The sequence below is a fragment of the Sturnira hondurensis genome, unplaced genomic scaffold, assembly GCF_014824575.4.
Source record: "Sturnira hondurensis isolate 20B ecotype Veracruz unplaced genomic scaffold, ASM1482457v3 Scaffold0019216, whole genome shotgun sequence".
NCBI classification, from domain to species: Eukaryota; Metazoa; Chordata; class Mammalia; order Chiroptera; family Phyllostomidae; genus Sturnira; species Sturnira hondurensis.
In genome coordinates, this window is record NW_028091847.1 from 5,282,038 (window position 1) to 5,296,330 (window position 14,293).

Below are 14,293 nucleotides of genomic sequence, written 5' to 3' on the forward strand. Positions count from 1 at the left end.
CTTGAGGTAAACCTCCCATTCTCCAATATGAGGTGGCATTATGAAATGTACAGAGGTGATGTTTTCACACAGAAGAGGTGAAATACAGTATCAATTCTTTCACTCTTATAAATTCTCTACTTCCAACAGCTGAAGAATCCCTTTTCTTGAGCAGGGCTAATGTGTTTGTTTGTTACTAAGGTGCCAAATAACAGAGACTGAACACTTTGCTATCACTGTCTCATTCCCACCACTGGAGACCGATTACATTCTGGCCAGATGAGAAGCATGATTTCAGAATGGGTCTATCTCCATACAGAGTGACCTTCACCCAGAGGTGAGGGTGACTGGTCCATCATATCAGGGCGGTTTTGAGGGCCCCGGGGCACATTCTACCTGGGGGTGGGTCCCAAGGTCCTAGAACCTCAAACGTCTATAAAGCAACCCTTTAATCTTCTTTCCATCAGAAGAGTTTTGCCTGGACAACGTGAGACTTGACTTGAAGCTCCTTTTGTCTATACTACTATATTAACACGGCACAGGCTCCTTGAATATACAGGGACTGCATCAGGAAAGTCTTAGTATAAAATCCGCACTATTCTATCACAACCTCGAAAAGTTAACTGGTTCTCTCTCGAAGATAAAGATTTCGTTTTTATGACAATAGCAAATGAAGGCAAAAGATTAAAAGTACTTGCTAATCGTTCAAGGAAAACATTAAAACATTTACTACATACATGAGAGCCACTGTTGAAGTTCTGCTTAAGGGTAAATCAAAGAGTTACTGTTTGAAACATAATGTTTAAATATTAACCACAAATATTTTATTCTTTTAAAATTGTTTCTAAAGCTCCCTCTTGTCTTTTTCTTCTTTCTCCTTTGTGGAGGGAAAAAGACTACACCAGGGATACTGACATATTTCCTGGTTATATTATTATTATTCCAAAATATACACCTATATTTGTTTGCTTTCTCTATCAATTTTGCATGCCTAAATTTAGACTCTTCGTGCTTGATGAAGTTACCCAGGACCCCAAATTCTCAGATTTAAATGAATCTCCTGCAAACAATTTTGTTTGCTGAGAATCTTGGCATTCAAATTTCACCCTACTCAAAAAAAATTGCCTTGGCATTTTCCCTCTAAATATTTTCCATAAATCTCCCATTTCCACAATATATTCTTTATGTACATACTCTATGAGTAAAAATATATACGTATAAAGTCCACATGTCAGATAATTCTCTTAACCCTACTAATGTTAAACAAAAAAATCAGTATTTATTTTTGGGGGAAAAAGTCCTTGCCTAATCAGATGGACTTGAATTTTGACCAAATTTCATGTAAGAAAGGAATTAGATGATTTGACATCTGTGATCTTTTTTGCACTCACAAATTTGTTAAATTACTGGTAAAGTAAGGCCAAGAAAGTCCAAAAACTTGCACAATAAGGCTGTGCAATGAGCTAACGGCCAATATGGGACAAATATCAAGGTTTAGCAACACCCAAGTCTATCTCAATATTCCAAACTTTACACTCATGATGGCCTCATGATATCTTAAACCATCATGGTGTGACTCCCAAATCTAATAATCAAACACGTAACTAGCACACAGAGTACCATGCCTTAAAAGCAACAAATTGGGTGTAAAACATGTTTACAGAGAAAGGCAAGGGAAACTATTCTCAAAAAAACATATTTATGGACTATTTGACAAATTCAGGCTGGAACAGCAAAGAATGGTGGTGAACAAATGTCACGCCCCTAACTGAATTTTGCAGACAGCTTTCGCCTGGCTTTTCTACGTTTCACTTTCCAGGTCAGCTGTGAGCTGTTTCCATGTGTGAAATCGCCTAGGAGAGGAAGCAAAGCTGTCCTCTGACATCTGGGAGCGTGGAGATTGGGGCGCAGTAAAGAGCACTTTGGACTTCTTCAATTGGCACACAGATTCACCTATAAATTCTCAAGTCTGGAAAGCACTCACGGAGAAATATCAGTGTAAATTTCGGGCATTGATAAAGACTCACAGTGGGGTGGAAACTAAAGGTGAAGGGCACGCGCTGATAGGATTTACTGTCTCAACTTCTTAAGACTAGCGTGGGAAACTTAAGTGATATTATTAGCACAAGATCTAACATATAAACAATTCAACTCATTCAGATTGCATATTAAACTTTCAAACACAGTTGTTTGCATTTTATATGCTCAGTATTATAGGTTCTAGCTTCTAGCTGCTTTTTAATGATTGGTTAAGACTGGTAAACTAATAAAAGAAAACTACTCTAAAATTTTTCCTTTATACTTAAAATGCTGTGACAAATAATCATTCGGTGTTGCAGTAGTTCTAATGCTACAACACACAAACCCTGTGCACTCACGAGCATGCGCAAACAACAAAAAAAAAAATCAGAGTAACCACGAGGAAGTCCTCCGGAGAAGGACAACCAATCACTCCAGCTTTTATTCTGTGGTCTCTCACACAGAAAAGCAGGGGAACCTGTCTAAAAGTCTCTTAATACCGCATCTAACAGTCTCCCAATACGGAAACTAGACACTATTCTACTTACATTGTCATGCTATACAATCTGTTCTTACTCTGGGGACTATTTCTTTGCTCGTTCCCGTCCTGAACTCAGTTCTGTTTCTCTGGAATGAAAGGAACCCATTTACTATGAATGATGTTTATGTAAAATCAAATCTTTCGAGGGAATCGTCGTAGATACTCTGAGGATACAAAGTGAACCTGAAAGGAAGGGCTGCTACTTTGAAAACAGGGCTGGGTTTGATCAATGAATTCGTATTCTCAAGACCCTCTTGATGGGCCCGCAGCTGCAGCCATTTATTTGCTGGCTTTTTCACAGATGTAGACAGAGAACGCTCCATGGTTTTTGTCTTTTTGTTGTTGGATGTGTTTTCTTTAATATAGGAAGTGGCAACTTTAAAAAAAAACACTCTTCACTTTGTTACAGAAGCTTGTCGATATCAGACATCCTTGGTAGTCTATTGTTGAAATGACTATGACTTTTAAATGCTAAGATCAGAAAGTTGGCAGAAACTATACTTCAATAACAGAAGGTGATCATTTGCATTTCAAAATTTCTCTCTCTTGCTTTCCCCCTCAATTAGGCCAAAACATGTTGATTCACAGGTTTCAGTGTGTGTGTGTGTTTCTTTTTTTAAACTTATTTATAGAACAAAATAATGGCCCCCCTGCTAGTTTGGCATTTGCTCAAGGTTCTGCCCATGCAAATCGAGTTTGTTACTGGAAAATTTTCTCAAAATATAAAGGCACATCATCCACAAGATAAAAAGATACATTACAGATCATATAAAGTACAGGGCAGGTGGATAATGTTTTTAGGACAAATACATGATAAGGATTCCCAGGGGGAGGAGTGGCTGGGGTAGAGGTTGCACACTGTTTACACAGAAGTGAATTGTTCTCATCATCATCTTGTGACAACTTTATAACCAAACACCAGTGGCTTAGTGCACTGCAGAGTTACTTGGACAGTAATACTAAGGTTAGAGTTAGGAAATGGGAGGGCAGGGGTGCAGAAGAATTAGTAAAACCCTTAATGCTTCTAAGAGGAGATCCAAAGAGGACCAAGAACTCTATGCCCCCCATGTGAGGTGCATAGTAATTTACAAATTTTGCTCCAACTCCCTTGCATTGTGGGCAGAAGTGCAGACTTAACTGAGTTCCGGAACTCTCTGAGTTTAAGATCATCTAATTTAGAACACTGGCATTACTTTTCAGTTAAGGCCATTACTGGCTTTATTTTATCCTGCTGATACATTATCAAGCCCAAGGAACGAAGAGATTTTCCACGTTGTTCAATGCAAGCCACCATACTCGGGCACTTTCGCAACTCACAAAGCTTGAAGGTACAATTCTTTTATGCAAATAATTAAAACAAAGCCCTTCTTCAGACTACAGCTTTTTTTTTTTTTTTGAACGTTAGTGAAGGGCAACCTGAAAGATGAGAGCAAAAATCCATTAATAGTAGACTGCCACCTGCTGGTCAACTGTAAGAACTGTGATTTCTGAGAAAAGGCTTTCAAATTAGAACTTGGATAATGATCTGTTATTAAATTCAGTATTTCAGTATACAAAATTGAAAGTACATATCTATTGATGAATGGCATATGGTTTCGTTCCACATATATTTACACTCTTAGAAGGTCAACATGCTATGTTACAGTAAACAGGACTGTACTTGAAGCTGAAGAGACATAATCCTCTGGAATGCCAACACACAGATAGTATCCAGTAAGAAAGTAGCCACACTAACAGGAAGCAGTGAGTCAGTTATCATTTAAATTAGGACACTAGCATTACTTTTCAATTAAGGCCATTACTGGCTTTACTTTATCCTGTTGCTAAAACAAATGATTAAGTCCAAGGAATGAAGAAACTTTCATTATACAAACACCAAACAATGCTCCATAAACGTTTAGCTTCGATGTAAGTTTCATACTGCATCTGACTTCAGGATTTAATAGAGTTTCACTTGAAAAAAATCTCCAGATTTAATTTTGATTCTAAAACCTCCAATTCAATATAATTAACACATGTATCTATGTATACTGGTACCTCAAATGTTATTTCTTATCAAGTTAGAAAAAAGGAGTTAAAAGAAAAAAGAAAGAACCAGACAACCATAACAAAATGATTTTACTATGAAAAAAAAATTTTGTGGTCCCATTATCACACTAATGGGGTTTCAAAAAACAGCATAATACTATCTGAGAGAAAGAAAAATGTAATCCTGTTCTATTGCCCCTCAGAAGACCAAAAAAAGAGAGAAAAAAACGAAAGAGCCCTAATTTGGAGAAAAAGAAAAAAAGTTATACAGTATGAAGAAAATTCAAATCATTGTTTTCAGAAAATAGTTTTAGGATATTTGCTTTGCAAGTTGAGAAACTTTGTTATTCCCCAATACAGAAATCATTCTTAACAATGAAGGGTGTAACTACAAACAATATAGCTCTTTCCATCCTAATTAGAATAATTTCCCATTATGCAGGGAAACAATGTTAGCATCAGTAATACACTGGTTAGCTAGTAAGCACTTAAATACTGCATCAATCAACAACTAAGCAGATCACGTCAACATAACCAGCTTGAACTTTCTCTGAGAGCCAGTGGGGTGAAAAGTGAAGAAACTCTGGCCACCCACAGAGGCTAGAGGTGAGGCAAAAGGTGAGGAACTTTGGATTCAAACACCGCCCTATCTGACAAAGAGAAACTAACTCAAACACAATGCCTGTGCTCAAGGGACCTGTAATTATCAACAAAGTATCTAACACGCCTGGAAGCGAATCTCCAATTAAAAAAATAAATAAAGACAATACAGTAAGAGGAAGAGAAACCTGTTATATCAAGTACTTGGCAAAATAGGCTATTTTAAAAGAATAACATGCTTCCTAAAATCTCTCAAATATAGAGAAAGAAACTTTAAATCTGCTCTAAAATGCCAGGTTGGCTCATCAGTGAAATCACAACCTTGTATTTTTTTTTATTCTATACTTTATCTATATTTTTATCCTCAGAAATTTTACCCTTTAAGTCAATCGCTTCTCACATCTTAATAAAAATCATCCACTTAGAGAGGGTTCAGGGTGTTTTTGGTCTTTACAGGCTCAGAAGTTAAGATGTCTCTAAGACATCAACCCTTCCACAAGAAGTACAAACCCATTCAACACCAAATACACACACAAAACTATAAATTACATAATGGTTTCACCCATCAGATTCCTTCTTTGAAGGATTAAAGAGATAACCAAACCCAACACATATGTAAACTGCTGGTGAAAATCACAACTTCCCTAGAGCAACGGGAACGGCGGAGTAACTTTGTCAAGGGAAGCGGTGTAGGAGACAGCGCTGACCTGGGGCACAGTACATTCTCTCCATGGCGTCGCTGTCACAGGAATCTTCAACCTCACTCCACCTGCTGAAATACGTTAGCTGGATGTGTCCTAAAAACAAAACGACAGGAGAAATCAAAACATTTTTCTCTTCCATTTTCTGCAGAAGTGAACTGTAATTACTCCTTTTGTAGCTAAAAACAGTATCATTAAGAATAATGGCATCATTAAGTACTAGAAGCTATTACTGGGGGTGAATTTGCTGCACTGATAATGAAGCTCTAGATAGGAAATGAAGATACTAATTACAAGATAAAACGCCTACTCAGTTAATTGGAAGCAACAGCGAATAAAAAGAAATGCATTTGCAAAAGTTCCTGACCTCTATCATTCAATAAGATGTTGTTTGGGTTCAAATCGCGGCACACAATTCCCTCTCTATGTAAAGCGTCAAGGGCTACCACCATTTCGGCTGCCCATCTCTGAATGCAGCCCTCTGGGATGTAAAGCCTGGAGTTCAGTGCTAATTTTTTATCAAGGTCCTCAAAAATCTGATGTATCTCCTTGTCTCCTGGTGCTAACCCACTTGCTCCCTTAGTCACTGAGTCTCTCCGAAATAAAGTCGCTTCCTCTTCGACCGAATCATCGGTTTGATCTGTAAACAGCAACACTTCTTCAGTTTTTAAAGTGTCTGTGTTTGCATATTCATTAGCACCTGAGAGTGGGTCAGAAACCGGGAATAAGCTTTCTGCTGGGCTGTTTGCAGCCACTGGCGAGGCAACCACTCCAAGTCCCTGAAAGTTCGGATCTGAGCTGCGTAACAAGGACATGTCTCCTGAACTACTGGGGTCAACAGCAGCTACAAATAGCATCCCAAGATCCCCTTGGGCATAGTGTTTCTCTGTTACGCCATGGGATTGAAGACTAGAGGGATCACTCAATTCCTCCGAGCCTTTTTCTTCTTGTGCTTGGCACTGTTCAGCACTAAGCCTGAGGCATAAAACATCGGGGGCTTCCAAGAGTTTGCTTTCCAGGATGCCTATATTAGTCTGTGTAAACTTCGCAGGCCCCACGGCTGCACCATCTTTAGTTGGCTCCAATTCACCAGGTAGGTTCACAAGAAGATCAGGCCTTCCTTCATCAGGACCACTGACATCATCAAAAGCAGCATCTTTAAAAGAAATAACTGGGACAGAGTCATCTGAGCCTCGGCTGATAGCGTCCTGAGCTATAACCCGGCTTTCACTAATATTGAAACTCCTGTCTCCATCTGAAAGTGTAAAAACTGGTTTCAAAGGCTCTGACTTTAGACTACATATTTTTTCTCCGAAATCAAGTCCTAGGAGTTCACTGGTGCTATCCTTACTGTCTATCCTAAAGAACTCCATGCAGCTGTCTTTAGATCTGCTGAGGGAATCGAACGTCCTTGGAGAACTAACTGCTCCCAGGCCGTCCTTTGCAGGGAGGAGTTTCAGCTCAGGAGCCACCCGCTGAGCACTGAGGCTGGCACTGTCAGCCGCAAGGGGTGCCGGGAAGCCTTCGACAGCTTCGGTACCAACACCGTTTCCTTCGCTCTTCACGAAAGGCTCCTCGCTCAAGGACCCCGGTTCAATCTTTTCTTGCCCATATTCATTGCATAATGTTAAATAACTAGTAGTACATTCTTCCTCTGAACTTGAGCCAGAATCGGGCCATTTTGGAGAGGTCTCTTGGCCATCATCGTCTGGGTTGCTGCCGTCTTGGGAGCTCTGAGTCAGACTCGTCTCCAGAGGCAGGACCTGCAGCATGGCTCCCCGGTCACTTCCTCTGGACTCGAAGCTGCTGCTGTCCTGAGGACGGCAAGTCGGCTGTCGCAGGTGAACTTCACTAAGTGCAGATTTGTCCACTTCTTCGATGTCAAAACCTTCTTCGGGACTTCTGTTTAGGAATTTACTGATGTATGACCAGAGTTTGCCACCTGTGAATAAGTATAGCCAAAAAAAATAATAATTAACATCCCCAAATTAATGGTTGGTTACTCATGGAAACCATTAGAAAAGCAAAAAAGTAGTCTAATAATCGATTAACAGCTAGTCATTGATATCCATCCATTAAAATATCCAGTATGCTGAAAGGCAAGCACTTTAATAAAATGTCTTTTGTTACTGCTAACTGATGGGTACAGTTTCGAGCATAGCTCCTAATATCAATTATTTCCGAAAGGACAACCTATTTCTTCCTTTGAAGAGAAATTGGTTATAACAAATACTAATATGAAATATCACACATGAATTTCTACTTAAAAGATTTAGCTTAGAAACATCTGGTTGTGTTCTGACTTGTTTATGTAATAATTTTTTCCAGCATGGTCCCTTGGTCAAGTGGAAATTCATAAATAAGTGCTGCTTTAAATTGTATTCTTCACTGGGGGGAAATCAACAATATTATTGCATTTTGAAAATGCCCAGCCCAGGACCAGAGGGGAGACTTGGCATAGGTATATAATTATGCCATTGTAAGTGCCATATTAGTATTTCCCCCATTGTCTCCCCTCCCCAAACATATCATGTGTTATATGAGCCCAAGTAATGCAACTGAGGAATCTTAATTGAGTGGCCATTAATGTGGCAAGCTATTAATTCTAATTTTGCATTCTGATATATATCAGAAAGCTATAAAACCCAAAATCATAAAAATCAATTTCACATAACCCACAGCAATCAAATACACACAAAATAATCCAGTGTTTTACTAGCAATATTTGCCAGGTATTTATTTCACCTGATTTTTCTTGTTTTGTTTTAGCCATTAAAAACTAAACCTCTTTTAGCCCTGGCTGGTGTAGCTCAGTGGATTGAGCGCGGGCCTGCAAACCAGAGGATCGCAGTTTGATTCCCAGTCAGGGCACATGCCTGGGTTGCAGGCCAGTTCCTGGCAGGGGACACACGGTACATTGTGTGTTTCCGGCAGAGGCAACCATACACTGATGTTTCTCTCCCTCTCTCCTTCCCTTCCCCTCTAAAAATAAATAAAATTTAAAAAAAAAAAACAAAAACTAAACCTCTTTTGCTCATTAGAATCTCTGAATACATAAACCATGATAAGTATCAAAAACCTACCAAAACTCTACTGACTAGAAAAAGCATTACAAGAAGAGCAGTTAAATTTGATAGAGAAATCTTAAAAAACAGTAACTGCAGAAGCATATGTTGTGAAGATATAACTGAAGCTTCCAAAGGTAAGAAATAATGTGTTAAAAATAAAACTTTCTATTAATATAGTGAAGGCTACTTTTTTCAGTACATTTTCAATGTTGTTATTAAGCACCATATACCAAGGGTAACTAAATATAACCACTGACAGTCCATTACACTGTCAGTAGAAAAGTCAATGGAAACATCCAAAATTCTTTTTCTACTTCGCATTTCACTCCACGCAGAAGAATTCAGGGCGTACATAAAGCCCCCAGTACTGTGCCCAGCACAAAGTGACAACAGCTCAACACACAGTAGCTGTCCTAATGCTGACCCTACCGCAGCCCACATTTCCTCCACCAGGGATCTCGCCAACAGTCTTCTTTCCTTTGGATAATAATCGGGCGTAGGGCATTATGGCATCTAACCCCCCCTCTCATTTTTTCTTAGCTAACTTTCTGTCCTCACTAGATTGTACTTAGTTTTTCTTATTTCCCCACACTGAAACGGAAGTGTGAAGATTCATATATGGTTTTGAAACACACTCACTCCTACAAGGAGCTTATGCACTGATTCCAGCTTTTCTTCGCCTTTCGACAACAGCCACACCCCCCTTGTCACAAGTGCCTCAGCCGCGGCACACTGACAGTAACACCGGAACCTGAAGCTGGGGTTCTCGTATGCAATCCAAGCCAATGGCGCGTTGTTTCCGGTTCTCCTCGATGCTGACGACTGTGAGGACAGAACCAAGCCTTTTCAAACTCTCTGTACAGACATTTCTCATATAGTGTGCTCGGCATGGCTGGTGTTCAGTCACTACTTGTTAACTCGGACAACAGCCCACCAGAACAAGGTGTACCCACATAAAGTAGACCATGTCTATGGCTGCGATGCTCCGGTGACCAGCAGGAAACAGGACCAACTGTACCAACTCAAGTTCTAAGAAATGTTTCACTCATTCCTAGGCCAGGTCCACCTGGATGAGCTGCTGAAATCTAAAATTCAACATGCTTAAATTCTTTTATTTCTGCCCTCCAAATCACTTCCTCTTTGTGACTTCCAAGCCCTTCTGGCAGAAAAGCTTTGGACCACACCTGGACTATTTTCTCTCCCTTGTTCTTTCTTCACCGAACAATCTCCCAAGTCCTCCTGTAAGACCTCCCTCCCCATAATGTTTCTCACAGTCTTCCTCCTCTTTTCATCCCTTGGGTTCCTTGGAATAATGTTAGAACTACGACTAGATTAATTCTTCATTTTAGCACAGATCTTATGATGTCATTTCTCTATTCAAGAACCCCGATCCCTGCCACCTACTGAATGACATACCAGCCCCATAAAAAAGGTATTTGAACTGCTCAGTAACAAAGTACCAGCCCACGAGTTGGCCCTCCCCCTCAGCTCACCACATGGTCCATCTGAACTGGGTTTCTGCACACATAACCTACGCCAAGGCTTTGTCACACCACACCCAGCACTGGACGTTTCTTTCCTATTAGGTTCCCCAATATCTGCTTGTCAAAATCCCACTCATTCTTGAAGGTCCTTCCGAATTTGTTTCCTTTTACCAATTTTTTATACTCCCTTGCTGGATACGACTCCTATCATCTCTGAATCCTCTATATCACTTCTTCCTTCTTGTGACATTTACAGCATTCTATTTCATATTAGTAATACTTTTCATGCTTTTATTATCTCCTTTACCAGATGGCAGAGTCTGCGTAACTGCAGGGAGAGGATTCTGTCGAGCACATAGAATAATAGATATTAAATAAATATTTAATTAACTGGATTTAATAAAATGACAATTTTTACCCAAGTTTTTGAAAACCTTTCAAGGAAAAGGTCTATAAACATTCATGGCATTGTTTTTGGTCATACGGTCTTCCTATTTTAAAACAAATATATGATTCTATTGTTAAAAATCTTAAATACAGCCCTGGCTGGTGTAGCTCTGTGGAGTGAGCGCTGGCCTGTGAACCAAAGGGTCACTAGTTCGACTCCCAGTCGGGGCACATGCCTGGGTTTTGAGTCAGGTCCCCAGTTGGGGGCACATGAGGCAACCACACATTGATATTTCTCCCTCTCTCTAAAAATAAATAAATAAAATCTTAAAAAAAGGAAGTATGAGTATTTTTATGCTTCTACCCTGTGTTGTGAAACTGCGTTCCAGAAAGGTTATCCCGATAAGCAGTGTCTGCCGGTGCCACCTCCACAGTAACTCACTTCTATTGGGTATTAGCAAGTTTAACAATTTGATAGGTCAAAGTACCTTCTTATTCAATTTCCATTCTTTCCATTATCAGGTAAAATTTCTAAATGTGTCTGACGTGTGAAATGTGTTCACATGAAACGTGTTCTTAGCCTAAACAAGTACCCAAATTGAATTATAAAATTTCTGCATGTTCAAGCAAGAAATAAACTGTTTTAGCTCTTCTCCATTCTTTGTAACATGCCCACTTAAATTTAATGCTCAATAAGGAGCCACAGAAACAAATGTTTTGGTCCTATCACATACTTTTTTTTAATTAGAAAATCATGAAAACCACCTAACCTACAAGAACACATTATTCCTGTCGTAGTTTCTCACCCACGAAAGCTGAGTAGGTGTTGGGAACCACCCCACCTGGTTTCAGAAGCTGTAACCCCCCATGGCTAAGGCTGAGCGAGAGACCTTAAGACCCTAAGCCACTGAGGAGACAAAGCTTATCCCCCCACCCCCGCCCCGGCAGAAGCACCACCTCTGCCCACTTTACTTCACCCCGCCTGGCCCCCAGTGCATGACTGGGTAGCAGCCAACGCCAGGTTAAGATTCCTCAAGGGAAGGATGACCTAAAACAGGCATGGTCACAAGGGGACCCTCAGGGAAGGACTTGGGGGGCTATGGAGAAAGGCAGTGATGGACCCTTGTCCCTCGGCTTTGACATAGCCTGAGTCCTCATCGTGTCTGCAAGAAGTCTCCTAATTTCTTGGCTGCCTTAGTTGCCCTATCTGACCTAAGCCTGAAACAATGCCGGAGATGGGTACAGCCCTGTGCTGGAAAGGGCAGGTTCCTCAAGATGATCAGCCCTAAAAACGAATGCATAAAGTCCTGTGAAACCTGCTTTGCTAATGCCCTCAATATAAATGATAAGGGTCCAAGCATGAAATGAGTTTGTTTCCCCCAAGTTTTATGGCCCATTAGCTATTAGACCCATACTCAAAATAGGCCCTCAGAGTTCTCTGAATGTTATCTATTTGATCATTACTGCCTGATTGATGAGCTTTCCATATACTCCCTGTATCCCCATGCAAATTAAAGCCAACAAGGCAAGGGTCGGTGCGCTCTCCTCCAGAGAAAGTGGCCAAGCAGTCTCTTTTCCTCCACAGGGCTCGGCAGTCCATGTGAACTTGTCTCGTCTCATCCATAACACCTCAGACACTGTAGGCCAGAGTCTGTGCCAAGTAGGTTTTATTTTCTATAGAATTAGTATCAGGCCCAGTACACAGACTTTACACAAATGGCAGTTTTACTTTTGTAACATTAAAAACATGAACCTTAGAAACAAACCTATTTTGGCTAAACCACAAAATATAAACAGAAAATACATTAACATATTTATAATTTTTTAATACTTTAGTAATACCAATGATACCTAAGACCCATTAAAGCATATAAAATAGTAGATACTAGCTACTTTAAGCTGTGAAAATAGAAATACATAAGGTTTAATAAAAACTCTTTTTAAAAACTCTCATATTTTAACCTATTGGTTTTCTGTAAGGCTGCAAACAAAATTTTAATTTTACTTGACCAGAGTCAAAATTTTTAATTAATATATGCAATAAAATATTACTGGGCCAATGATCAAAATCATCTTTTGACCCAGCAATTCTACTTCAAGAAATTTGCCTATAAATACTTCTCAACAAACAAAGATACATGGGTAAAAGCACCAGAACAATTTAAACACCAATTAACACTCAATTACATAGATTATGGTAAATCTGCACAACCAAATACTTCCTATCTATTAAAAAAATGAGAGCATTATTTGCAAATATTTACATCTTATTTACCAAGTGCCAGGCCCTGCTTTAAGTACTTTATACACATAAACTACATAATCCTCATATCAGTTCTATGAGTAGGGATAATTATCACCCCTACTTCCCAGATAAGGAAACAGAGGCTCAAAAAGGTTACCTAACTTGTCCAAAGTCACACAACTAGTAAATGGTGAACCAGGCTCCAGAGTCATTGCTTTTAATCACCGCACTGCACTGCAGACCTGTGTACACTGAAAAGGAAAGTGGTCCAAGATGCTTTCCTTTTAAGATGGGGGAGTGTGGTGAGTTACAAAACAATGTTTAAAATCTATTCGTTTTTTTAAAAGCAGACGGGCAGGGAGTATGTGTTTATGTACACAGTATTTCCCCCCTGTTTCTAGAGAATGAGACTGGGCATTACAGTGAATAGGGTGGGAGAATATTAATTTATTTTGTATACTTCTACATAGTTCAAATTCATTTCTTTATCTATTAGCCTTATACATTTTTAAAACAAGTTAATAAAAAAAGAATCATTTCACCCCTCGGGCCCCAAATAGCCTGCGGAGAAATTATTTCCCATTCCCCATCCTTGTGGCGTGTCCACATTCAGAGGCTTTCCGATCGTTTTCTTCTAACCTGCTCGTTCACCTTTTCTCTGACTCACTGCTCAGTACTCACGCACTGAGCCCCTTCCATGTACTAAGCAGTCTGCTAAATGCAGGGTGTGCATGATGGATATGATTTAATCCACAATCTTGGGAACTTACAAAGTTTTAAAAATACTCATGGCCTTTGCTCAATACAATTATTTTTCCACCTTTTCTTCCTCAGAGTTAAAATATGAGATTCATGAACGGAAACAAGCATTTCAAACCTCGCTCCTAAAATCTCGTCTGGTATATCCTACTCGATACCACCTGGATTTCACAAGCCCCTCAAACTCACACGTCCGACACTGAACTGACTGCTGCCTCTGCACCGACCTCGCCCACAGCTGCCCCAACTCAGTGATCGGACACTCCGTCCTTTCGGTTGAGCCAAAGCCTTGGAGTCACGCCAGGTAGAATCACATCAGTTCTATCTTCAAAATACACTCAGAATCTAGTAACCATTTCGCACTACCTCCCCCACCAACGCTCTGCCCACACCCCTTCATTTTCACCTGGATTGTGGCAACAACTTCCAAGCTGCTCTGCTTCTGCCTTTGCCCTCCTGTATTCTACCTTCCACAAGGCAGC

General features: G+C 40.0%; 1 protein-coding gene across 3 annotated transcripts in view; it reads right to left on the reverse strand.

The window, feature by feature from the left end:
• RPS6KC1 (ribosomal protein S6 kinase C1) overlaps positions 1 to 14,293 on the reverse strand; it is a 159,746-nt gene that overhangs the window by 23,567 nt on the left and 121,886 nt on the right. For all 3 annotated transcript variants that reach the window (XM_037027665.1, XM_037027663.1, XM_037027664.1), the window contains 2 exons: positions 6,236 to 7,810; positions 5,875 to 5,964 (listed from right to left, as the gene is read on the reverse strand). In XM_037027665.1, the coding sequence (XP_036883560.1) occupies positions 5,875 to 5,964; positions 6,236 to 7,810 (1,665 nt within the window). The remainder of the gene's footprint in view (positions 1 to 5,874; positions 5,965 to 6,235; positions 7,811 to 14,293) is intronic.